Source organism: Nerophis ophidion, linkage group LG01 (genome assembly GCF_033978795.1).
Source record: "Nerophis ophidion isolate RoL-2023_Sa linkage group LG01, RoL_Noph_v1.0, whole genome shotgun sequence".
Taxonomy (NCBI): domain Eukaryota; kingdom Metazoa; phylum Chordata; class Actinopteri; order Syngnathiformes; family Syngnathidae; genus Nerophis; species Nerophis ophidion.
The window spans coordinates 14,891,403-14,917,889 of record NC_084611.1 but is presented as its reverse complement, the minus strand read 5'-3'; the positions used below and the strand labels follow the sequence as shown (position 1 = coordinate 14,917,889).

The window sequence follows — 26,487 nt, the reverse complement described above, 5'->3', positions numbered from 1 at the left end:
AGAAATATGTTTGGAGGAGAAAAGGTGAGGCCTTCAATCCCAGGAACACCATTCTTACCGTCAAGCATGGTGGTAGTATTATTATGCTCTGGGCCTCTTTTGCTGCAAATGAAACTGGTGCTTTACAGAGAGTACATGGGACAATGAAAAAGGAGGATTACCTCCAAATTCTTCAGGACAACCTAAAATCATCAGCCCGGATGTTGGGTTTTGAGCGCAATTGGGTGTTCTAACAGGACAATGACCCAAAATACACATCCAAAGTGGTAAAGGACTGGCTAAATCTGGCTAGAATTAAGGTTTTAGAATGGCCTTCCCAAAGCCTTGACTTAAACATGTCGACAATGCTGAATTTTGTGGTCAAAAATTCAACCGGAAGCTTACCAAAAGCTTGTGGATGGCTACCAAAAGCGACTTATCGGAGTAAAACCTGCCAAGGGACATGCAACCAAATATTAACATTGCTGTATGTATACTTTTGACCCAGCAGATTGGCTCACATTGTCAGTAGACCCATAATAAATTCATAAAATAACCAAACTTCATGAATGTTTAATGTGCTCCAATCACTATATCACAAAAAAATAAGAGTTGTAGAAATTATTGGAAACTAAAGACGGCCATTACATTATGTTCTGTACAAGTGTATGTAAACATACTTTTTTACCGGGAGCTTGTTACTTGCAGCGAAAGAGTGTCATCTCCCCTGCTGGGCTGCGTGTTTTACATGCCGCAATAACTTGCTTGTGCATTCAACTCAAGGTTGTCACATGTTCCTTGACCATATTATTACTTTCCTGCCAACAAACTTCTCGCCGTTCTTAGTAGAATAACGTTGCTTTTGGTTGTATGCCTCTCTGTTCAGGAAACCAGGGGGTGGGGAAACTCTTTGCATACTTGTAGGAGCAAAAAGTACGTCCGAGCAAGAGAGAAAACACATCTTTTATTTGTTTAAAGTAACAATAGAGTGTAAAAACAATTTGACTTGATATGCTTAATTGTGTTTCATTGTATCCATTAAAACAGGGGTAGGGAACCTATGTTGTATGCAAATATAATGACAATAAAGTTCATTCTATTCTATTCTATTCTATGGCTCGCAAGCCCGATGTTGCTCTTTTGATGACTGCATCTGGCTCTCGGATAAATCTGAGCTGACATTGCTTAACACGATAAGTAATGAATAATTCCACTTGTAATCACAGTGTTAAAAATAACGTTCAAAATATAAAAAATTCTCATGCATTTTTAATCCATTCATCCATTTTCTACCGCACCTGTTCAAGAAGTTGCGTTAAAGGTAAGAAGTTATTTATTTATTATTGGTTAATGTGGCGCTTTCCCTCCTGGGGGTTCTTCAGACCACCAAGCACCGACATGAGAGCCTGTTTCAGGGTTACAATATTGTTTTAGTTTTCAATTAGTCTCTCAGTTGCTTTCCAGCAATTGTCATTTCTCTTTCGTTCTCGCTCGCGCTCTGGCTCCAGCCCCAGCCCCAACCCCATCTCTCCTCCTGGCTGCTGCTTATAACAGAGCGACAGATGATTTGATAACAAGGCCCATGTGGGCCATCCACACACCTGTCGCTGATTTCAAGGTCGATCCTGGCAACACCCCACTTCGCTGCAGGCCCGCAGGCCACGCCCCCTCTACATTTAGCTTCAGAATAATAGTGTTATTACAAAGAATAAGAGACCTATTATACTCTAGAAATGTTGGTCTTACTTAAAAATGCACGCTTTTAGTTGTGTTCAGTGTTAAAAAAATATTATATGGCTCTTAAATAAATACATTCTAAAATATTTGGCTTCTTGGCTCTTTCAGTCAAAAAGGTTCCCGACCCCTGCATTAAAAACATATCCAATTGTAAAAACCCTGTTTCCATATGAGTTGGGAAACTGTGTTAGATATAAATGTAAACGGAATACAAGGATTTGCGAATCCTTTTCAACCCATATTCAGTTAAATATACTACAAAGACAACATATTTGATGTTCAAGCTGATAAACATTTTTTTTTTGCAAATAATCATTAACTTTAGAATTTGATGCCAGCAACACGTGACAAATAAGTTGGGAAATGTGGCAATAAATACTGATAAAGTTGAGGAATGCTCATCAAACACTTATTTGGAACATCCCACAGGTGTGCAGCCTAATTGGAAACAGGTGGGTTCCATGATTGGGTATAAAAACAGCTTCCCAAAAAATGCTCAGTCTTTCACAAGAAAGGATGGGGCGAGGTACACCCCTTTGTCCACAACTGTGGTAGCAAATAGTCAAACCGTTTAAGAACAATGTTTCTCAAAGTGCAATTGCAAGAAATTTAGGGATTTCAACATCTATGGTCCATAATATCATCAAAAGGTTCAGAGAATCTGGAGAAATCACTCCACGGAAGCGGCATGGCCAGAAACCAACATTGAATGACCGTGACCTACGATCCCTCAGATGGCACTGTATCAAAAACCGACATCAATTTCTAAAGGATATCACCACATTGGCTCAGGAACACTTCAGAAAACCACTGTCACTAAATACAGTCGGTCGCTACATCTGTAAGTGCAAGTTAAAGCTCTACTATGCAAAGCGAAAGCCAATTATCAACAACATCCAGAAACGCCGCTGACTTCTCTGGGCCCGAGATTATCTAAGATGGAGTGATTGATGCAAAGTAGAAAAGTGTTCTGTGGTCTAACGAGTCCACATTTCAAATTATTTTTGGAAATATTCGACATTGCGTCATCCAGACCAAACGGGAAGCGAACCATCCAGACTGTTATCAACGCAAAGTTCAAAAGCCAGCATCTGTGATGGTATGGGGGTGCATTAGTGCCCAAGGCATGGGTAACTTACACATCTGTGAAGGGACCACTAATGCTGAAAGGTAGATACAGGTTTTGGAACAACATATGTTGCCATCTAAGCGCCATCTTTTTCATGGACGCCCCTGCTTATTTCAGCAAGACAATGCCAAGCCCCATTCAGCACGGTTTACAACAGCATGGCTTTGTAAAAAAAAGAGTGTGGGTACTTTCCTGGCCCGCCTGCATTCCAGACCTGTCTCCTATCGAAAATGTGTGGCGTAAAATAGGACAGCGGAGACCCCGGACTGTTGAACGACTGAAGCTCTACATAAAACAAGAATGGGAAATAATTCCACTTTCAAAGCTTCAACAATTAGTTTCCTCAGTTACCAAACGTTTATTGAGTGTTGTTAAAAGAAAAGGTGATGTAACACATTGGTGAACATGCCCTTTCCCAACTACTTTGGCACGTGTTGCAGCCATGAAATTCTAAGTTAATTATTTGCAAAAAAAAAAGAGTTTGAACATCAAATATTTTGTCTTTGTAGTGCATTCAATTGAATATGGGTTGAAAAGGATTTGCAAATCATTGTATTCCATTTATATTTACATCTAACACATCTTCCCAACTCATGGAAACGGGGTTTGTATTTACGATCCGCAAAGTATATGAAAATACTGTACACATAATGAAATGCCATAAAATGCCATTTTGAATATTCCGCTTTGAACACCTTCAGTAGTTTCCATAGATTCTATGTCAGTGTAGTAACACTTCTGCACCCTGACCATATTATTAGAGCAGTCATACTGGAAATATGCAAACATTATAAAGAGAAGTGCTGTTTATCATTCACAATCCTTGAGTACAACAAGAACACATATGTTTTAATTTTTTATGCATTCTAAATGGTAAATAAATATTTAACAATTGAGTCAACAGATGGAAGGTCCTCTCCTTAAACGCTCTAAAAACATCCAGAAAGTACCAACAATACTCCATTTACATGTCGTGACCTGAAAATGAACCAAATATTGTTATTATAAGCGTTAATGTAGACTGACTATTTTAGCGGTGCATTGATAGCAGTGAGCTAATGCTAGCGTACGCTGCTATTGTTGACACACTGAGCGGGCGGCTGCTTCTGCTTGGTCTCAAACTTGCTAAAAGTTAATTCTAGATTATATATCATGCATCTCTCACCTGCTAGTACACAAATGTGGCCATGGACCGACAAGCTGGTCCACATTCACATCCCCCGAGATGGCCAGAAAGACGCTAGTTGCAGGAACTTTTTTTTAATCCTTGAGGATTGTGATTAATTCTTCATCCAAACGAAATTATGCGAGCGTCCCATCGGTCGACATCCCAGCGAGAGTGGAAATATTTCAGTAAATGTTTGGTTTATTACAGTTAGTTTGTGTGTTTAGCCCCTAAAAATGATAGTGATGCTATAATGTCACAATAAAGCTACATTCGTTCAGCACTTAGCTTCTAAAACGTGTTCATGATAAAAAATATAAGGTTCTAGATCATAAATTTTCCCAAAGTAATCGTTGTTGTCTCTCACAAAGTCTGCTTGATTAGCATTGTTGTTGATGGGCAAGGGATCTGTGGTTCCTCTACATAACGGATCACGTTACTGGCTTCCTCAATATCTCTCAAAATGACTCGGGGAATCTCTGTGAGATTGGTTCTATTTTAATCATATCTATTTACTCGCAAACTTTGGACTTCTTTTGGTGTCATAAATCAAATATATATGATAATAGTTAAATATAGAGGCAACTTGTTTTTTCACACTACTGATACTTGAGTCATTAGCGACCACAAAATAGAATGAATCGATGGATAAATTCAAATAGAATCGAATTGATCGACAGAATCGACACATGGCGCAGGTCTAGCAGTCACTATGATGGATGTCCTTGTCTTTCCCTGTTTTAGGTGTGTTTGGCGAAGGCAAACAGCTGCAACAGTTTAGACGGCGTCGTGTCTCAGGACCTGAGACTTGGGGAAGGCCAAGCAGTGGAACACGGAGACTCTGTGGAGGTGTCCTACAAAGAATGGATCCTGCAAAACCACACCATTGGACAGGTTACTTGTCATACCATTAGACGTACAGTATTTGTAATTAGGCCTGTCGAACCATTAATCGCATTGTCTATACTTTTGTAATTAATCGCGATTAATCACAGATAGATACAAGTTTTTTTCTGTACCTTTTATCCTTTTTAGTTTTTTAATACTATCAACATGGGACTGGAATACCATATTTTTCGGAATGTGAAATCGCTCCGGAGTATGAGTCGCACCTGCCGAAAATGCATAATAAAGAAGGGAAAAAACATATATAAGTTGCACTGGAGTATTAGGCACATTTTGGAGGGAAATTTATTTGATAAAACCCAACACCGAGAATAGACATTTGAAAGGCAATTTAAAATAAATAAAGAATAGTGAACAACAGGCTGAATAAGTGTACGTTATATGACACATAAATAACTAACTGAGAAGGTGCCTGGTATGTTAACGTAACATATTCTGGTAAGAGTCATTCAAATAACTATAACATATAGAACATGTGTTTACGTATACGTTTACCAAACAATCTGTCACTCCTAATCGCTAAATTCGATGAAATCTTATTTGTCTAGTCTCTTACGTGAATGAGCTAAATAATATTATTTGATATTTTACGGTAATGTGTTAATAATTTCACACACAAGTCGCTCCTGAGTATAAGTCGCACCCCCGGCCAAACTATGAAAAAAACTGCGACTTATAGTCCGAAAAATACGGTATTTGTTTTTTGCGGATTTTTAGCTGTGAGTACCACGAAATAGTTTCCACTATGGGTCTCAGACTCAATTGACCTGGGGGGGCCGCTGGAGGCCGAGTCGGGGTGAGGTTGGTTAGAGACACTTCTGTTTGCTTACGGGAAGATGCGTTTTGTGGTGCCCAATGGTGTACTAATCTATTGGACATGGGACAAACACCAGTTTACAAACGACACACCTGTTTCTTTGCTGCCACAATTTTCTAGAATCACTGAAAACCTATTTAATACTATATTACACAAATTAATAAACAAAAGTGACCGGACCGGAGGGTGTGTTCCAACTATCATGGGATCACACTCCTCAGCCTTCCCGGTAAGGTTTATTCAGGTGTACTGGAGAGGAGGCTACGCCGGATAGTCGAACCTCGGATTCAGGAGGAACAGTGTGGTTTTCGTCCTGGTCGTGGAACTGTGGACCAGCTCTATACTCTCGGCAGGGTTCTTGAGGGTGCATGGGAGTTTGCCCAACCAGTCTACATGTGCTTTGTGGACTTGGAGAAGGCATTCGACCGTGTCCCTCGGGAATTCCTGTGGGGAGTGCTCAGAGAGTATAGGGTACCGGACTGTCTTATTGTGGCAGTCCGATCCCTATACGATCAGTGTCAGAGCTTGGTCCGCATTGCTGGCAGTAAGTCGGACACATTTCCACTGAGGGTTGGACTCCGCCAAGGCTGCCCTTTGTCACCGATTCTGTTCATAACTTTTATGGACAGAATTTCTAGGCGCAGTCAAGGCGTTGAGGGGTTCCGGTTTGGTAACCGCGGGATTAGGTCTCTGCTTTTTGCAGACGATGTGGTCCTGTTGACTTCATCTGGCCGGGATCTTCAGCTCTCACTGGATCGGTTCGCAGCCGAGTGTGAAGCGACCGGAATGAGAATCAGCAACTCCAAATCCGAGTCCATGGTTCTCTCTCGGAAAAGGGTGGAGTGCCATCCCCGGGTTGGGGAGGAGACCCTGCCCCAAGTGGAGGAGTTCAAGTACCTAGGAGTCTTGTTCACGAGTGGGGGAAGAGTGGATCGTGAGATCGACAGGCGGGTCGGTGCGGCGTCTTCAGTAATGCGGACGTTGTACCGATCCGTTGTGGTGAAGAAGGAGCTGAGCCGGAAGGCAAAGCTCTCAATTTACTGGTCGATCTACGTTCCCATCCTCACCTATGGTCATGAGCTTTGGGTCATGACCGAAAGGATAAGATCACGGGTACAAGCGGCCGAAATGAGTTTCCTCCGCCGTGTGGCGGGGTTCTCCCTTAGAGATAGGGTGAGAAGCACTGTCATCCGGGAGGAACTCAAAGTAAAGCCGCTGCTCCTCCACATCGAGAGGAGCCAGATGAGGTTGTTCGGGGATCTGGTCAGGATGCCACCCGAACACCTCCCGAGGGAGGTGTTTAGGGCACGTCCAACCGGTAGGAGGCCACGGGGAAGACCCAGGACACATTGGGAAGACTATGTCTTCCGGCTGGCCTGGGAACGCCTCGGGATCCCCCGGGAAGAGCTAGACGAAGTGGCTGGGGAGATGGAAGTCTGGGCTTCCCTGCTTAGGCTGCTGCCCCCGCGACCCGACCTCGGATAAGCAGAAGAAGATGGATGGATAAACAAAAGTGGAAAACTTGCGGAGAACCAATACAGATACAGAGCCAACATTTCAACATGGATGCAGTTAATGGAAATAACAGAGAAATAACCAACACAATAGATGTTAAACAATGTGCAGCTGCAGTGTTTATGGCTCGAACTAAAGCATATGACACAATTAATCATAACATCTGAACTAATACTATAGAGTAATAGGGACAAGCGGTAGCAAATGGATGGTTTGACCATTGAAATTTGGTAATTTTCCAACCAATAAAGGGACAAGCGGTAGTAAATGAATGGATGGATATTCTACAACACAAATACAAGTTGAAACAACATGCTTTTGACAACATTTATTCAATGTTGGGTTGTGATGTTGATTTGACTAGTGAATTTTGGGCATTTCCCAAACAATATTCTACAACGCAAATACAACGTTGAAACAACATGCATTTTAACGTGTATTCAATATCAGGTTAAGACGTTGATTTGACCGTTGAAATTTCGTAATTTCCCAACCAATATTCTAGAACACAAATACAACGTTGAAACAACATGCTTTTTGACAATGTTTAAACAATGTCAGGTTGTGACAATTTGACATTGGATTTTAGTAATATCCCAACCAATATTGTACAACACAAATACAACGTTGAAACAACATGCTTTTTGACAACGTTTATTCAATGTTGGGTTGTGACGTAGATTTGATCATTGAGTTTGGTCATTTCACCAATATTACAACTCAAATACAATGTTGGAACAACATGCATTTTAACAATGTTTATTCAATGTTAGGTTGTGACATTGATTTGAGATTGAAATGTGGTCATATCCCTACCAATATTCTACAACACAAATACAGCATTGAAGCAACATGCTTTTTTATGACGTTTATTCAAGGTCAGGTTGTGACGTTGATTTGAACATTGAAATTTGGTTATTTTTCAACCAACATTCTACAACACAAATACAACGCTGAAACAACATGCTTTTTAATAACGTTTATAACAATGTCAGGTTCTGACATTGATTTGACTATTGAAATTTGGTCATTTCCAAACCCATATTCAACAACACAAATACAACGTTGAAACAACATGCTTTTTGACAACGTTTATTCAATGTTGGGTTGTGACGTTGATTTGATCATTGAAATTTGGTCATTTCACCAATATTACAACTCAAATAAAACGTTAAAACAACATGCATTTATCAACGTTTATTCAATGTCAGGTTGTGACGTTGATTGGAGATTGAAATTTGGTCATATCCCAACCAATATTCTAAAACACAAATACAGCGTTGAAGCAACATGCTTTTTTATGACGTTTATTCAAGGTCAGGTTGTGACGATTTTTTGACCATTGAAATTTTGTCATTTTTCAACCAATATTGTACAACACAAATACAATGTTGAAACAACATGCTTTTTGACAACGTTTATTCAATGTCTGGTTGTGACGTTGATTTGAGATTTGAATTTGGTCATATCCCAACCAATATTATACAACACAAATACAACGTTGAAACATCATGCTTTTTAATGACGTTTATTCAAGGTCAGGTTGTGATGTTGATTTTGACCACTGAAATTTGGTAATTTCACCAAAATTACAACTCAAATACAACGTTGAAACAACATACACCTTAATGACGTTTAATTAATGTCAGGTTCTGACGTTGATTTGACTATTGATATTTGGTCATTTCCCAGTAATATTCTACAACACAAATACAATGTTGAAACAGCATGCTTTTTGACAACGTTTATTCAATGTTGGGTTGTGACGTAGATTTGATCATTGAGTTTGGTCATTTCACCAATATTACAACTCAAATACAATGTTGGAACAACATGCATTTTAACAATGTTTATTCAATGTTAGGTTGTGACATTGATTTGAGATTGAAATGTGGTCATATCCCTACCAATATTCTACAACACAAATACAGCATTGAAGCAACATGCTTTTTATGACGTTTATTCAAGGTCAGGTTGTGACGTTGATTTGACCATTGAAATTTGGTTATTTTTCAACCAACATTCTACAACACAAATACAACGCTGAAACAACATGCTTTTTAATAACGTTTATAACAATGTCAGGTTCTGACATTGATTTGACTATTGAAATTTGGTCATTTCCAAACCCATATTCAACAACACAAATACAACGTTGAAACAACATGCTTTTTGACAACGTTTATTCAATGTTGGGTTGTGACGTTGATTTGATCATTGAAATTTGGTCATTTCACCAATATTAGAACTCAAATACAACGTTGAAACATCATGCATTTATCAACGTTTATTCAATGTCAGGTTGTGACGTTGATTGGAGATTGAAATTTGGTCATATCCCAACCAATATTCTAAAACACAAATACAGCGTTGAAGCAACATGCTTTTTTATGACGTTTATTCAAGGTCAGGTTGTGACGATTTTTTGACCATTGAAATGTGGTCACTTTTCAACCAATATTCTACAACACAAATACAATGTTGAAACAACATGCTTTTTGACAACGTTTATTCAATGTCTGGTTGTGACGTTGATTTGAGATTTGAATTTGGTCATATCCCAACCAATATTCTACAACACAAATACAACGTTGAAACATCATGCTTTTTTATGACGTTAATTCAAGGTCAGGTTGTGACGTTGATTTGACCATTGAAATTTGGTAATTTCACCAAAATTACAACTCAAATACAACGTTGAAACAACATACACCTTAACAACGTTTAATTAATGTCAGGTTCTGACGTTGAGTTGACTATTGATATTTGGTCGTTTCCCAATTAATATTCTACAACACAAATACAATGTTGAAACAGCATGCTTTTTGACAACATTTATTCAATGTTGGGTTGTGATGTTGATTTGAACATTGAAATTTGGTCATTTCCCAACCAATATTCTCCAACACAACTACAACAACGTTTATTCAATGTTTGGTTGTGACGTTGATTTGACCGTTGAAATTTGGTCACCTTTTAACCAATATTTTACAACACAAATAGAACGTTGAAACAACATACTTCTTGACAATGTTTAATCATTGTCAGGTTGTGATGTTCTTACATAGAATTTTGGTCATTTCCCAACCAATATTCTACAACACAAATACAACGTTGAAACAACATGCTTTTTGACTACGTTTATTCAATGTCAGATTGTGGCGTTGATTTGACCGTTGAAATTTGGTAATTTTTCCACCAATATTCTACAACACAAATACAACGATGAATTGGCGACTTGTCCAGGGTGTACACCGCCTTCCGCCCGATTGTAGCTGAGATAGGCTCCAGCGACCCCGAAGGGAATGAGCGGTAGAAAATGGATGGATGGACAAATACAACGTTGAAACAACATGCGTTTGTAAGACGTTACAGTAATTTGACATTGAAATTTGGTCATTTCCCAACCAACAACGTTGGACATCAACGTTGTTTTAATTTACAATGACAACTTTTTTGCAACGTTGTTTGGAACTCAATTTTAAAGGACATGTACGTATAATCAATGTTGTATCAATTTCTTGTGCCTGCTGGGCTGTTGCTTGACAATATTTACAATGCATAAAAATGCCAACTGACTAATTTAGAGTTACATTACCTTTTATATCTGCTGTATCATATTTGATACACATGTTTTTAAGTCAGTTTTACTATAAAACATATTATGAAATATTAAGTAATTTCACGACGTATCAATGGTTCATACTGATGTGTCAGTAAAAAAATACAGTTTTCTCATTTCATCCCTCTCTTGGCAGAGTTTATCTTCCAAAATCTCTTGTTTTTTGTTTGTAGCAATCTTGACTCAGCTCGTGGCGACGTGGCCGTCAAAATCAGCGTTAGCTTCTTAGCACGTAAACTTTGACAGCACTGTTCTTAACGTATTATAAGGGCCAGGACAAATCCCTAGTGCAGGTGGGACTGCACAGAAAGCACAGGACCGGTTGGCAACGCTAACATGCAAGGTATCCACGCTAACGTTGTACTAAAAAACAAGAGCGTGTGACAGGAAGTAAGCTCATGGGAAAACACAAGACCAAACAGTCAAGCAGGGCGTGACATGCGGAGGAGCGGTTGTAATACGGTCAGCGTGGCTACGCTGCATGTTAGCACGACTCCCCCGCACGTGTGCAGTGCAGAGGAGTGATCGCATGACCGTGTGACCACAGATGTCCACTAGGGGAAACACTGACATCATTTCCTTTTTAGATGGTTGACTCCAATCAAGACAGCCAAAAGTTGTTGCGACTGAAAATTGGAGCTGGAAAAGTCATTCAGGTAAGATAAAAGTATTTCTTTTGAACAATAACATGATATTCAACTCGATGTGATTTTGTCTAGTGTTGCATGTATTATTCAACTGAAGCTGATCTGATGTGAACAACGGGTCTCCCGATCCAATATTATTTAATATCCCTTATGTGATGTGTGCTCGCATGTAAAATGTGTGATATTTTGTGCGATACAAGCGGTCCTGCAGCTTGTTTACTTGTGTGTGATATCATGTGCGATACAAGCAGTCCTGCAACTTGTTTACTTGTGTGTGATATCATGTGCGATACAAGCAATCCTGCAGCATGTTTGCTTGTGTGTGATATCATGTGCGATACAAGCGACCCTGCAGCTTGTTTACTTGTGTATGATATCATGTGCGATACAAGCAGTCCTGCAGAATGTTTACTTGTGTGTGATATCATGGGCAATACAAGCAGTCCTACAGCTTGTTTACTTGTGTGTGATATCGTGCGATAAAAGCAGTCCTGCAGCGTGTTTATTGGTGTGTGATATCATGTGCGATACAAGCAGACCTGCAGCATGTTTATTGGTGTGTGATATCATGTGCGATACAATCAATTTTTTAGATTGTAAACTTGTTTGGGATATCATGTGCGATACAAGCAGTCCTGCAGCATGTTTACTTATGTGTGATATCATGTGCGATACCAGCGACTCTGCAGCTTGTTTACTTGTGTATGATATCATGTGCGATACAAGCAGACCTGCAGCTTGTTGTGTGTGATACCATGTGCGATACAAGCAGTCCTGCAGAATGTTTACTTGTGTGTGATATCATGGGCAATACAAGCAGTCCTGCAGCGTGTTTATTGTGTGTGATATCGCGCGATAAAAGCAGTCCTGCCGCGTGTTTATTGGTGTGTGATACAAGAAGTCCTGCAGCATGTTTATTGGTGTGTGATATCATGTGCGATACAATCAATCTTTTAGAGTGTAAACTTGTTTGGGATATCATGTGCGATACAAGCAGTCCTGCAGCGTGTTTACTGGTGTGTGATATCATGTGCGATACAAGCAGTCCTGCAGCATGTTCATTAGTGTGTGATATCATGTGCGATACAAGCAGTCCTGCAGAATGTTTACTTGTGTGTGATATCATGGGCAGTACAAGCAGTCCTGCAGCTTGTTTACTTGTGTGTGACACAAGCAGTCCTGCAGCGTGTTCATTAGTGTGTGATATCACGTGCGGTACAAGCAGTCCTGCAGAAAGTTTACTTGTGTGATATCATGTGCAGTACAAGCAGTCCTGCAGCTTGTTTACTTGTGTGTGATATCATGTGCGATACAAGCAGTCCTGCAGCGTGTTTTTTGGTGTGTGATATCATGTGCGATACAAACAGTCCTGCAGCGTGTTTATTGGTGTGTGATATCATGTGCGATACAATCAATCTTGCAGAGTGTAAACTTGTTTGTGATGGGGACGGCGTGGCGCAGTGTAAGAGTGGCCGTGCGCAACCAGAGGGTCCCTGGTTCAATCCCCACCTAGTACCAACCTCGTCACGTCCGTTGTGTCCTTGAGCAAGACACTTCACCCTTGCTCCTGATGGGTGCTGGTTAGCGCCTTGCATGGCAGCTCCCTCCATCAGTGTGTGAATGTGTGTCTGAATGGGTAAATGTGGAAGTAGTGTCAAAGCGCTTTGAGTACCTTGAAGGTAGAAAAAGCGCTATACTAGTACAACCCATTTATTTATTTATCATTTATACCATGTGTGATACAAGCAGTCCTGCATCGTGTTTACTTGTGTGTGATATCATGTGCAGTACAAGCAGTCCTGCAGCTTGTTTACTTGTGTGTGATATCATGTGTGATACAAGCATTCCTGCAGCGTGTTCATTAGTGTGTGATATCATGTGCGATACAAGCAGTCCTGCAGCGTGTTTTTTGGTGTGTGATATCATGTGCGATACAAGCAAAATGTTTACTTCTACAAAGTTGGACAGACATCTTAAATGTCCTCCAATAAACACACAATTCTTTCTACTTTACTAGAGTAATTTACAAAAGGTAAACATGCAAGGCTATAGGCTACTAGCAGCTAGCAGCTACACAACAGCTAAGCACACAAAAGCACACAAGCTAGACATAGGTACCAATCACTCAACAATAAAACAGCACATTTGTCAATATAAACAAGCATTAATTATAGTTGCATATTTCTTACACATACAAAAATCTCCAAGGCATATTAGAAAGTATCCAGTAACAAACGTGTCCGCATTGTTCATCACTGCGGACCTTTTGGAACACTACTTCAGAAAGATTTGCTGCTTTATTAAAATTGGTTCAAAGAAAGAAATTAAGATGCTAATTGTTGTTCTTGACCCCGCCTCCTTGCTCAGTGTCCAAGGCTTCAAGGTGTGTGTGTTGAAAAAGACGGACCGCATGGACAAAGAATGATGGGGCTCATCATCCTGCATCACTTCCACACACCTTTCATGCCTTAATGTTTGCTCAACAGGGATGGGAAGAAGGGATGCTGGGGATGAAGAAGGCAGGTTGTCGTCTCATTGTGGTGCCACCACACTTGGCCGGTGGAACAAAGGGGCTCCATGACGCTGTCCCGGCCAACAGTACCCTGGTTTTCCAAGCAAACATCAAGCGGGTGAGATCAGACGTCGTCCATCTTGATTTTATTCCACTTTTAGACATACAGCGCTGGCTTTCTTCTGCATGGAGTAGGAAGTTCTTCTCAGTTGTGTATTTCGCCGTGTAGGTCAAGTTTTCCAAGGAGAACGGGTCTGATCAGGCCAGAGCCAGTTCCAGAGGCTCTGGCGGGGTCTCTCCTGCACCCAGCATGGACACAGTGACCCCAGAGCCAGCAGAATCCAGCAGTGTGATGGACTCAGGCAGACCGGAGTGAGGCTCAAGCCAATCAAGGTGTGCACGCCATCTCCTTCCTGCTTTCTGACCGCCTCCTTTTCTTCTTCCAGGGACGCACCTGTACGAGCGAAGTCCAACTCCCTGAACGAGCAGCTGACCGTGAGTCAGAAATAAAGCATGGATCATTCAATCTATGGATTCATGTTCTGTTGCTTGCATTCATCCTCTCATGAGTGTGATTTGATACAATCTGGACCGTTTAGAAGAAGTGGACTGAATGAAGGTCCAATCAAGTAAAGAGAAGGTAGTAGAAGTCAACAAAGTACAATAGAGGGAATAAAAGAAGTTAAAGAGAGGCAAATAAGGGAAGTTAAGATAAAATAAGGTAAATAGGAGGTATAATAAGGCCAATACAGAATGAAATGAGGTAAATAAAAGGTAAAAAGTGAATAGAATGCACATCAAATGTACAAGAGGGAATATAAAAGAAAACCAACAAAAGTTCAAATAAAACCAATAAAAGATCAAATTGGGCTAAAAATGGTGAATGAAGAGTCTAGAATGTAAAATAAGTTAAAAGGTGAAACAAATTAAATAAAAGGTGAATAAAAGGTAAAAAGAAAAAGTGAAATAGAAGGTAAAATAAGGTAAATAAAAGGTCAAAGAGGATAAATAAAAGGTAAACGAAGGTAGATTGAATGTCAAATAAGGTAAATTCAAGATAAAAAGAGGTAAATATAAGGTAAAATGAGTCAATAAAAGGTAAATACAAGATCAAATAAAGTAAATAGAAGGTCAAAAGAAAGTTGAGGAAATTGGATATAATGCACTTCAAATGTACAAGGGGCAATATAGAAGGTAAAAGAAAACCAATAAAAGTTCAAAGTAAACATATAATAGGTAAAATAGTGTTAAAAAAGGGTAAATGGAGGTAAATGAATGTGTATGGGAGGTAAAATAAGTGAAAATGTGAAAAAATAAATAAAAGGTCAAATAAGGTAAAAAGAAGGAATAAAATGTATAAAAAGCTAATGAAAGGCAAAATCAGTAAATTCAAGATAAAAAGAGGTAGATATAAGGTAAAATGAGTCAATAAAAGGTAAATACAAGATAAAATAAAGTAAATAGAAGGTCAAAAAACAGTTGAGCAAAGTGGATATAAAGCACTTCAAATGTACAAGGGGCAATATAGAAGGTAAAAGAAAACCAATAAAAGTTCAAATTCAACATATAAAAGGTAAAATAGTGTTAAAAAAGGGTAAATGGAGGTAAATGAATGTGTATAGAAGGTAAAATAAGTAAAATCAGGTAAATGGAAGGTAATATAAGGTAAATAAAAGGTAAAATAAGGTTAAAAAAAAAGTTCAATAGTAGGTAAAGTTAGGTAAATAAAAGGTCAAATAGGTTAAATAAAATGGTCAAAGAAGGTAGATACAAGAAGGTAAATAGAAGGAATTTAAGGAAAATGGCTTAATGAAAGGCAAAATAAGTAAATTATAGATAAAATAAGGTAAATAGAAGGTAAAAAGAGTCAATATAATGTAAATACAAGATAAAATGAGGTAAATAAAAAGTAAATAGGAGGTAAAAACAAAAGGTCAAAGAGAGTGAGTAGAATGTACAATTCATATAAGATACAAGAGGGAATATAGAAGGCAAACGGAAACAAATAAAATAAGGTTAAAAAGGGTAAACTAGTCCATGAGGACTCAATGAATGAGTGGAACTAACTCATATATGATGACTGGATGAATGAATGGAACAAACTCGTCCATGATGACCGGATGAATGAATGTCTGGCTCTGGCGCTAACATGATGTTCTTTGTGTGTGCAGCATCCAGACGCCACCAAGGCCAAGTTGATCTCTCGCATGGCGAGGATGGGCCAGCCCATGTTGCCTTTCCTGGCGGGGGTGTCCTGTGACTCTGAGGTGGAGGTGAGCCTACGTCCATCTTGCTACATCTTTTTATTGTCTGGCAGAGCAGATGCTCATGTGTTCATGAGCCAGGGAGACACATGCACTGCAATACACAATCAATGATTATCATGGAAATTGAATATCACCTAGTGGTTAATTTTCTACATCATTGACCCTATTTGTCGAACTACAAGGTGCACTCAAGATCCCTTTATTTTGTCAAAAATCAACGGTGCGCCTTATGACCTGGTGCGCCTAATGTACGTATTAATTCTGCTTGTGCTTAGCAAAAACAATCCTATTACAGTATTAGTTCATGTTTTGTTTCTACACAGCTAGCCAGACAGTGTATGTACTGTATCATGATCAATATAAAGTAATTCACTCGATGGACAGTTGTCTGTTTGATCCAGCTTGCTCTGAACATTTTTTTCCAGTTTATTTGGGTGGGCACTCAATTTAAGTCTAAATAGCTTGGCTTTAAATTCCACATTCACAGCATCTGAGTCACTTTCACCTCACTCTCTCAGCTTCCATCTGCTCCAACGTCTCACTCTTTCTTCTGGCTGGCTTCTAGCCGTAGTAATTCGTCCTCAGTATATTCCGCTTCAAAAAGATAAGGTTGTGAATATTTATTATCACTTTATGCATAAGCAAGAGCAAAATCCCACTAAACAGAGTTAGCGGTCGTGTTGCATTAAATTGACTAACTTTGTTTTGGATTAATTTCCTACTACATGGAACAATGTGTTGGGAAGTCTTTCTGACAGCATGTCATGTGACACAGAGTGCCAGCACTGCAGCAACAAAGGATCAACCTACTGCTCCGTCTCCAGTGCAGATCTCTACTGCTGCCCCAGGTCCAACACACGGTAACTTGAGTCTCGCATCCTTCCTGCCACTCAGCATCTCGAAGGACTATGAGCACCCAAAAAGTCAAGATGGGTACCCAATTCGGTGCTTTGAAAATAGCACCAGAGTGTAAAAACAAGTTGACTTTATACGTTAAATTGTTGCATTGTATCCTTTATCAATTGTACTTACACTCCACAAAGTAATTGAAAATACCGTCACAAAATGCCACTAATTGAATCGGCCATTTTATTCCACTCCGAGTATCTTCATTAATTTCCGTGGATTCTACGTCAGTGTAGTAACACTTCTGCTTTCTGACCATATTATTAGATCAGTCATACTGGAAATATGCAAACATTGTAAAGTGATGTGCTGTTTGTCATTCACAATCCTTGTGTAAGACAACACCCGTATGTTTAAATTTTTTATACATTCTAAATGGTAAATAGGTATCTTAACAATTGAGTCAACAGATGGAGGGTCCTCTCATTGTACTCTCTATTTACATGTCGTGACCTGAAATTGAACCAAATATCAGTGATATTGTTCTTTTAAGCGCTAACGCAGACGGACTATTTTAGCGGCGCATTGTTAGCAGTGAGCTAATGCTAGCTTACGCTGCGAGTGTTGTCACACTGAGCCGGCGGCTGTTTCTGCTTGGTGTCAAACTTGCTAAAAGTCAATTGTAGATTATAATCCATGTATTTCTCACCTGCTAGTAGACAAATGTGGCCGTGGACCGTCAGGCTGGTCCACTTTCACATCCCCCGAGATGGCGAAAAAGACGCTAGTTGCAGCTACTTTCCTCAACCCTTTGTGAGGAATGTGATTAATTCTTCATCTAAACGGAATTATGTGAGCGTCCCGTCGGTCGGCATCTCTGTGAGAGTAGAAATATTACAGTAAGGGTTTGTTTTATTACAGTTAGTTTGTATGATTAGCACCTAGCAATGATGCTAAAGCTATATTGTCACAATAAAGGTACATCCGTTTAGCACTCGGCTTCTAAAACATACTGCTCATCCTCTTTGTGTCCAGGTTCAAAAATATAAAGTTCTGGATCATAATTTTTCCCAAAGTAATTGTTTTTGTCCCTCACAAAGTCTGCTTCATTAGCATCGTTGTTGATGGGGAAGGGATCTATTGTTCCTGTTTTGATCATCTATGTACTCGCAAACTTTGGAATTATTTTTGTGTCATAAATCAGATGTATATGATAATAGTTCAATATATAGGCAGTTTGTTTTTTCACGCTACTGCTACTTCAAAAATACCGGGTACCGTTTCACATACAATCAAACAGGACCTTTTGTTTTCAGGTGACGTTTTCAAGCATATTCTTACTGGACTGTCTCTAAGTCGTGTTGACATTTTTCTCGCCAACAAAGCAAGCATGCCAGATATAGAGCACTCAAAAGTCAGGCTCTACTTTTCAAAATTTGCTAGCTCCATACGTTTGTTTAAAACGAAAATAAAAAAAATTAGTAGAAAAATGTGTTGAACGCTGATCTTAGGTGCTCGCCTCAACGCCACACTGAGTTGTAGGACGGGGAGACTGATCAGGAGCAGCGAAACAAGCTAACCATCTTAGCTAGCTAGCTTGCTTGTTGTCGCTGCCATTTGCTCTCCAAGACACAACTTTGCTGCTAATCATGTTTGGATCATTACAATCCCAACACTGTTAGTTCCCAAGCAGTTGTTGTTGTAGAGTATTTATTAGTAACCAGGGAGAACGAATATTTTTGATTATAAAAGCCACAACGCAGGAAGTATATTACCCGAGGGGGTGTGGCTACAGGATGACCTATTTTCATGCATGTGGTAACGGTACAGTGAGGGAGACAGCACTGAGACAGGGACATCGTTTAGCTTGCAGCATGTTTATTAGCACAAGTGTGTGACCTGTGTAAATAAACCAAATACGTGGTGTGTGATTATGTGATGCGTTTACCTGGTGAATGTTACCGGGAGTTGTTGAAGGTGCGTGTTGTGAAAGATGCGCAAGTCCAGAGAGGGCAAGGCAGGCTCAGAGATCCGTGGGTAAGCAAGCGGTCAAGGGTTCGAGCGAGGCGTCAAGTGTCCGTGGACAGGCGAGAGGGAATGTCGGGAGACGAGACGCACAGCTCGAAACCAGAAAACAGAGGGTAGCTAAGGGACGAGGGAACAGGACACGACACAATGAGAACAGAGGAGGGAAAACACAGAGAACGAGGAAGCACATAGGCAAAAAGCTACAGATGTGTAGCTTTTTGAATTGATTAACTTAAACAAGTTGAAAAACTTATTCGGGTGTTACCATTTAGTGGTCAATTGTACGGAATATGTACTGTACTGTGCAATCTACTAATGAAAGTATCAATCAATCAAAAGGCTTATTGTACAGGTACAAGTAGCTACGTTCTGGCGCTGGAACACAGGACGCGCTGGCTTAAGAAGGCAGGGGAATCTTCATCAGCGTCAGGTGTGTCGATTGCAGAGTGAGTGCAGCTGCGTGGGCAGCTCACTGGAGCGCACAGCAGAGTGTGTGGCGGCAGGTGTTTGAACCGTCACACATGTTATAGATTTTACTTGGTCAATGATAATAATGCCAGTAAATGATCTTGTAAAAATGGTTAAAAAAAAAGGTTGGTAGATGAGAATAAATGTAAAGGTCAAATATGGATCTTTACTGTCATTGCACAACTACAACAAGATGTTGTTTTCAGCACAAACCCGCTCAAGATTAGACAAACATTGTTGAGGGTTACAGAACAGGAACACTGATGTAAAAGGTGGGAAAAGGGTAATAAAGAAGTTTTTTCTCAGACTGGGCTGCTGAGGGGGCTTAGTCTGAGCTTTACAAAAAAAAAAACGATATAACAAAATTTACAGCAAAAAAAAAAAAAAGACTAAACCAGCGTACCTGGGACAAACTGAAATAATGAGTGCATACTTCCAAGTGTAGGAAAATATAAGGATTTATTATTTTAGTTGCAGGTATGTTTATTATTGTTAATAGTCTGTCCTGAGCGCTTTTTCTCATCCTACCCACGTGACTTTGGTATGTCTGTGTTTTTTCTCCGCAGTGCTGCCACATCCATACCCCTCTCTTCCTGCTAATGTGCTACCTTCCCTCGCCAACTTTTCCACGCAGGTTGTGTTGCCAGGTAACATGCGCGCTTTCCAGGTGAGACTCCCCCACCCACACCTACCCAGTGTCGTTGGAGCTTACTGTAAAAAACGGTGAGCTCACGTAAAGACGCTTCTTTTTTCTGATGTGGTCCGCCAGCCCTACACTTACGCACAAGGCTCTGTGCCTGCAACTCAGCTGCAGTCCCTGAGCCACGTTTACCAGGCACCAGCTGTCCCTCACATAGGTAAGAAGGCTCTGTTCAGTAGTATGCAAGTGTTTTTTAACTTGAGTCGCGCTCATTTTAGCCTGCCTCCAAGTATCTGACACTATGATTGCTGCAAGTGTGCTGCCATCTTGTGGACAACGTGAGTAATTCAGGTTATTGACCATCAAAGACTTACCTGATGAGGTGTCCTAGGCAAGCCCAGCCCGGAGGAAACGCTAGGGTAAACCTAGGATTTGCAGTTCTGCTCTGTTCTGTCGTCACCTTAGTCACCCGAGGATGATCCTCAGAAGCGCTAGTCTCGCTTATGGGAGGCTTTGAAGTCCACCAAAGGAGTTGCCAAGTTGACGATGATAGCCAGAGGTGTTCGGCAGATTCTTGTTCCTCATCAAGTGTGTTCACACTAACCCCTTCAGATGACGCCACCTTCGGAGAACAGGGTGGTGACCGTAACAGAAACGGATTAGGTCAGTGTGGCCTTTTTTCGACAACGAGGATTCCTCTTCAGGTTTGGGTTTGGGAGATGAGACGGGGATGTTTGGAAGGTTTGGGAGATGAGACGGGGATGTTTGGAAGGCAGAGGGAGGCATCTCCTATGGATGATTGCATGGTGGGTTGATCGATCAGTGGTCATCTTGGGGGAGGGAGTTTGGCTTATTCATCGGCAAGGTCGTTGCCTAATCCAAAGAGGTTCATTAGGTCTTTAAAAAAATGATGCTATTTTGTTATTTATCGCCAGACCTGTGTTTATTTCCATACCTGACGGTTTCAGCCACAACCGTTGCCTTCCTAAGAGGTTGTCACGTGATGTTGCTGTGACGTGTCTGGTCAGCTGATTAAAACAGTTTTAGGCACTGTGTTCCTGCTTGTAGTAGCAGGCTGACAGCGTCATCTGCAGTCCAACCTGTTCAGGACTGTGTACCAACTTTCCCACACCTGGGACACAGTCTTGAAGAGGTCGGTCTGCAGATGGCACTGTGTACCAACTTTCCCACACCTGGGACACAGTCCTGAAGAGGCCGGACTGCAGATGGCACCGTTTACCAACTCTCCCACACCTGGGCCACAGTCCTGAAGAGGTGGGACTGCAGATGGGACTGCAGATGGTACTGCGTACGAACTTTCCCAAACCCAAAAAACAGTCCTGAAGAGGTCGGACTGCAGATGGTGCTGTGTACCAACTTTCCCACACCTGGGACACCGTCTTGAAGAGGTCGGTCTACAGATGGCACTGTGTAACAACTTTCCCACACCTGGGACACAGTCCTGAAGAGGCCGGACTGCAGATGGCACCGTTTACCAACTCTCCCACACCTGGGACACAGTCCTGAAGAGGTGGGACTGCAGATGGGACTGCAGATGGTACTGCGTACGAACTTTCCCAAACCCAAAAAACAGTCCTGAAGAGGTCGGACTGCAGATGGTGCTGTGTACCAACTTTTTCACACCTGGGACACAGTCCTGAAGAAGTCGGACTACAGATGGCACTGCATACCAACTTTCCCACACCTGGGACACGGTCCTGAAGAGGTCGGACTGTAGAGGGCACTGCGTACCAGCTTCCACACACCTGAGACACAGTCCTGAACAGGTCGGACTGCAGATGGCACTGCGTACCAACTCACCCACACCTGGGACACAGTCCTAAAGAGGTCAAACTGCAGATGGCATTGTCAGCCTGCTACTACAAGCAGGAAGACAGCGCCAAAAACTGTTTAAATCAGACAACCAGACACACCACAGCAACATCAAGTGACAACCTCTGAGGAAGGCAACTGTTATGGCCGAAACTCTCAGATACAGAAGTAAACACAGGTCTGGCGATAAGACTACCAAAATCACATAGGTCTTTGCCTGCTAGGTTGCAACGGCCTGGGACCCAGATGAGTTGTATCTGTTTTGAAGATTGGAAAGCTGATAGGGAGGATTGGATTTATATTATGGAGGGGTCTGTGGCGTTGGGGTTGCTGACAGCTGGAATCAGGGACTTGCAGTCGCTGATGATGGAACGGACCAGTCGTCATACTGACGCATCCAAGAGATGGCGCCAATCTCTGCAGGACAACGACATGGAACCTTCAGGTGGTGTCCACCGAGGGCTCTTCACCAAAGGACTCGTGAATCCATATCATCCATATCGTATCTACTGAGACCGCCGCCTTATTGACTGGACGCAAGGAAACAGGTGGCTGGACAAGATTTGTTGCAGCATGTAAATGACAAAACTGTCTTCCGCAGGCACCGGTGACGTGAACTCTTTCTTGATCACGGAGGCCCGACAGAACAACACTGAGATCCGTCTATCTGTCGGGAAAGTAGCAGACAAAGTGGATCAACTTGCATCAAAGGTATAAATCCATTTGCGAAAAGGGGTATGTTCTATTTCAAGCAATGTTCTTGTTTCCTAGATAGATGATCTGCACAGGCAAGGGACCGTCTCCTTGGGTCTGTCTTCTATATCAATGGATTCCTGCTTGCTCATGCAAAACATCCAACGAATCATCCAGGTATACATGAGATATTTTTGTGATTCACCTTATGAATTGTATGGGTTACCATTAGCAACGGGCCATTCTAGGACTGGGCTACAGTGCCCGAGCCCATGGTCCACCTTTGACCACGGATTAGTGCACTCAAACGAGTACGATCGGTCTAATGCTGTAGTTCTTCAACTGAAAAACTATTGAGAAGCTGATTATGGATTTTTACTCATCTGTACAAAGAAAAATATCTTGCGTGCAGTTGCCTCGTCATCTAAAAAGATGAATAAAAGTGAAGTAAATAAGTCACCTGTCATTTCTATTTCTTCTGTTTGTAGGAAAATGAATGTTTAAAGAAGGAAGTGTTTGAGAAGAACTCTCGTATTGAGGACCAAAACCGCAAGATCACTGAGCTCATTAACCAGAGTCAAAGGTGAGTCACAATCCAGTCGTTACCTCGTAATTAATCATCAACAGGAGGGTCGCATGTGAAGTGAAGTGAATTGTGAATTATATTTATATAGCGCTTTTCTCAAGTGACTAAAAGCGCTTTACATTGTGAAACCCAATATCTAAGTTACATTTAAAACCAGTGAGGGTGGCACTGGGAGCAGGCGGGTAAAGTGTCTTGCCCAAGGACACAACGGCTGTGACTAGGATGGTGCAAGCGGGGTTCGAACCTGCAACCCTCAAGTTGCTGGCACGGCCGCTCTACCAACCGAGCTATACCGCCCACATGTGACGTCTTCTTGGTGACTTCATTGACACAATGGTCAAGCAGCATTAAACCAAGTGAGAGTGAGTTTAGAGTTTGATCAGAAAATGTTGTATTTCTGTTCTGTTCTTGGCTGTTCCAGTCGTTCAACTAGAGAGATGGGAAAGAGCTCTCATAGAGTCCAGAAAGAAGTGGTTCATAAAGTCAGGGAAAAAACAAAATGGCTCGTAAACATATCACATTCATCATCTTGTGGAATAAAATCGAACTGCGTGTGTCTGCAGTGATCACTTTGTAAAATGTTTTTTTGAACATTTGATATGTTTGAGAAACTTTCTGTGATGTAATCTAGTTTATTCTCTACTATATTAGTAGCGTTTCAGAACTAAACAGATAAAATACATTATTTTGTGTTCTTTTGTGGTTGCTATGTCTAAATATAACTAGAAGACCTGCTTGTGCAAATAAACTAATATCATGTTAAATGTCCTAGTAATAAATATTTGATTGTTGGTCCAATCCACTGTATTTTTATTATCCATTTTCATAACAAACTAAAAGCTTAGTTTCTGTTGTGGAGGAAAGACAAGTGCTTTATTGGACACGGATGACCACATTATAGAGTCTTTGGTGATATTTGTTAGCATCAAGAAACTGTCCTTCGTAGTATTAATGAAGTAGATGAATAAATCTCAACAGCATATACTGAATCTTGATATCGCTAGCAAACATTGCTGAACAACAGGGACATCTACTGCTAAATAGTGAGACAAAATATCGACTTGACAGCATAAAAACAACTGCAGACATGAATTGTAGATGAGAGTAATATTTGTAGCGCGAAATTAACTGCGCTGAATTTCGGGAGTCTCCCAGAAAATACGGGAGGGTTGGCAAGTATGAATATTGTTTTCATGATCGCTTTTATATTTTGAAAAACACAAAGGTAGGGCATTTTTTTTGTAGAAAGGCTAAATGAATGATGCTTAAGACCCATAGAGAACAGAGCTGGCTTGACCACCACACGTATTTAATGGATGGGATGTGACGTCAATGAAATCTAAGCAACAGACAATGTTTGTGTCTGCAGCTGTGCTAGCAGGAGTAATTCTAGTTGAGTGATATTCAGACAACAAGTGGATGTCAACCGGCATCACTAGAGATTTGACTATCAGTTGCAAACTGCATAGGAAGCAGCAAAGCTTGTGCAGGAGCAACATGAAATCTTCTGTTTGTTCTGGTTAGCACAGTGCTTAGCATTTAGGACTAGCTGGACCAAATTTCTAAGGAGTCTTTCAAAGAGCCAGGCAGGTAATCCTGCGTGCTACCTTGGAGGCATTTGACCTGTGAGCTGCTTTTAACTAGTCTTGTTTGTGTAGGCTTATGGAACAAAGCAATATGCTTCTGGAACAGCGCAATGATTCCCTCAAGTCCTCCAGTGAACACAACCAGACCAGACTGCTGCAGGCTGAACAAGACAAGGTCCGTGCTTCGTCTCACCACATGCATAACATAATGTCTGATCATCCATCTTGATCAGTGACACATGGACACAACTATTGTGTGAATGTCCAAGCGCTCTCACATGTAGTTATTATTATTATTATTATTGTTGTTGTGTGTGAATGTCCAAACATCCTCACATATAAGATTCTACAACAAAAAATAATCGATTTATTATTATTATTGTGCGAATGTCCAAGCATCCTCACATATGCAATTCTATACCGAATAATCATCTATTTATTATTATTATTATTATTGTTATTATTATTATTATTATTATTATTATTATTATTGTCTGAATGTCTAAGCATTCTCACATATAAGATTCTACAACTAGTAATCATCTATTTATTATTATCCATCCAACCATCCATCCATTTTCTCCCCTTGTCCCTTTTGGGGCCGCGGGGGGTCGCTGGAGCCTATCTCAGCTACATTCGGGCGAGGGGGGGTACACCCTGGACAAGTCGCCACCTCGTCGCAGGATTTATTATTATTTTATTATTATTATTAATATTATAGTGTGAATGTCCAAGCATTCTCACATATCTAATTTTATAACAAATAATCATCTACTTATTATTATTATTAATATCGTTATTATTATTATTGTGTGACTGTCCAAACATTCTCACACAGACAATTCTAAACCTAATATTCCTCTACTCACTATTATTTTTGTTATTATTGTTATTATTATTATTGTGTGAATGTCAAAACATTCTCACATATACAATTTCAAACCGAATAATCATCTAGTTATTATTATTTTGTTATTAATATTTTTAATACTGTGTGAATGTCCAAACATTTTCACCTACAAGATTCTACACCAAATAATCATGTATTAATTATTTTATTATTATTATTATTGTTATTATTGTGTGATTATCCAAACACATATAATATTCTACACCAAATACTCATGTATTTATTATTATTATTATTGTTATTATTATTATCATTATTGTTTGAATGTCCAAACATTCTCACATATAAGATTCTACACCAAAAAAATCGTCTATTTATTGTTATGATGATGATGATTATTATTATTATTGTCGTTCTTATTATTGTGTGAATCTCCAAACATTCTCACATTCAAGATTCTAAACCAAAAAATTTACTATTCATTATTATTCCGCCACAAAAGTTTGTTGCGCTCCACAGCCCCCAGTTTTATCCGATCGCAACCATTAAAGTATCTGTACATTCAACTCAACCGGTAATCGTGAGCTCCCCTAAAAGAAATGTAAAAAAAATATCCCAGATTCCCCAGAATTCACGGTTTTCCTGGACATTTAGCCCATTG

At 40.4% G+C, this 26,487-nt stretch overlaps 1 protein-coding gene across 4 annotated transcripts in view; it reads left to right on the top strand.

Annotated features, from left to right (window-relative positions):
- The window catches only part of LOC133550820 (FK506-binding protein 15-like), a 57,684-nt gene that overhangs the window by 10,160 nt on the left and 21,037 nt on the right, over nucleotides 1-26,487 (top strand). For all 4 annotated transcript variants that reach the window (XR_009806386.1, XM_061896897.1, XM_061896888.1 and 1 more), the window contains 13 exons: nucleotides 4,755-4,904; nucleotides 11,458-11,526; nucleotides 14,004-14,147; nucleotides 14,259-14,401; nucleotides 14,476-14,524; nucleotides 16,201-16,302; nucleotides 17,072-17,156; nucleotides 20,205-20,305; nucleotides 20,408-20,495; nucleotides 22,713-22,822; nucleotides 22,883-22,981; nucleotides 23,293-23,387; nucleotides 25,049-25,151. Coding sequence is in view for 3 of the 4 variants with exons in the window: in XM_061896897.1 (XP_061752881.1) it covers nucleotides 4,755-4,904; nucleotides 11,458-11,526; nucleotides 14,004-14,147; nucleotides 14,259-14,401; nucleotides 14,476-14,524; nucleotides 16,201-16,302; nucleotides 17,072-17,156; nucleotides 20,205-20,305; nucleotides 20,408-20,495; nucleotides 22,713-22,822; nucleotides 22,883-22,981; nucleotides 23,293-23,387; nucleotides 25,049-25,151 (1,338 nt within the window). In the remaining variant the exon portion in view is untranslated. The remainder of the gene's footprint in view (nucleotides 1-4,754; nucleotides 4,905-11,457; nucleotides 11,527-14,003; nucleotides 14,148-14,258; nucleotides 14,402-14,475; nucleotides 14,525-16,200; nucleotides 16,303-17,071; nucleotides 17,157-20,204; nucleotides 20,306-20,407; nucleotides 20,496-22,712; nucleotides 22,823-22,882; nucleotides 22,982-23,292; nucleotides 23,388-25,048; nucleotides 25,152-26,487) is intronic.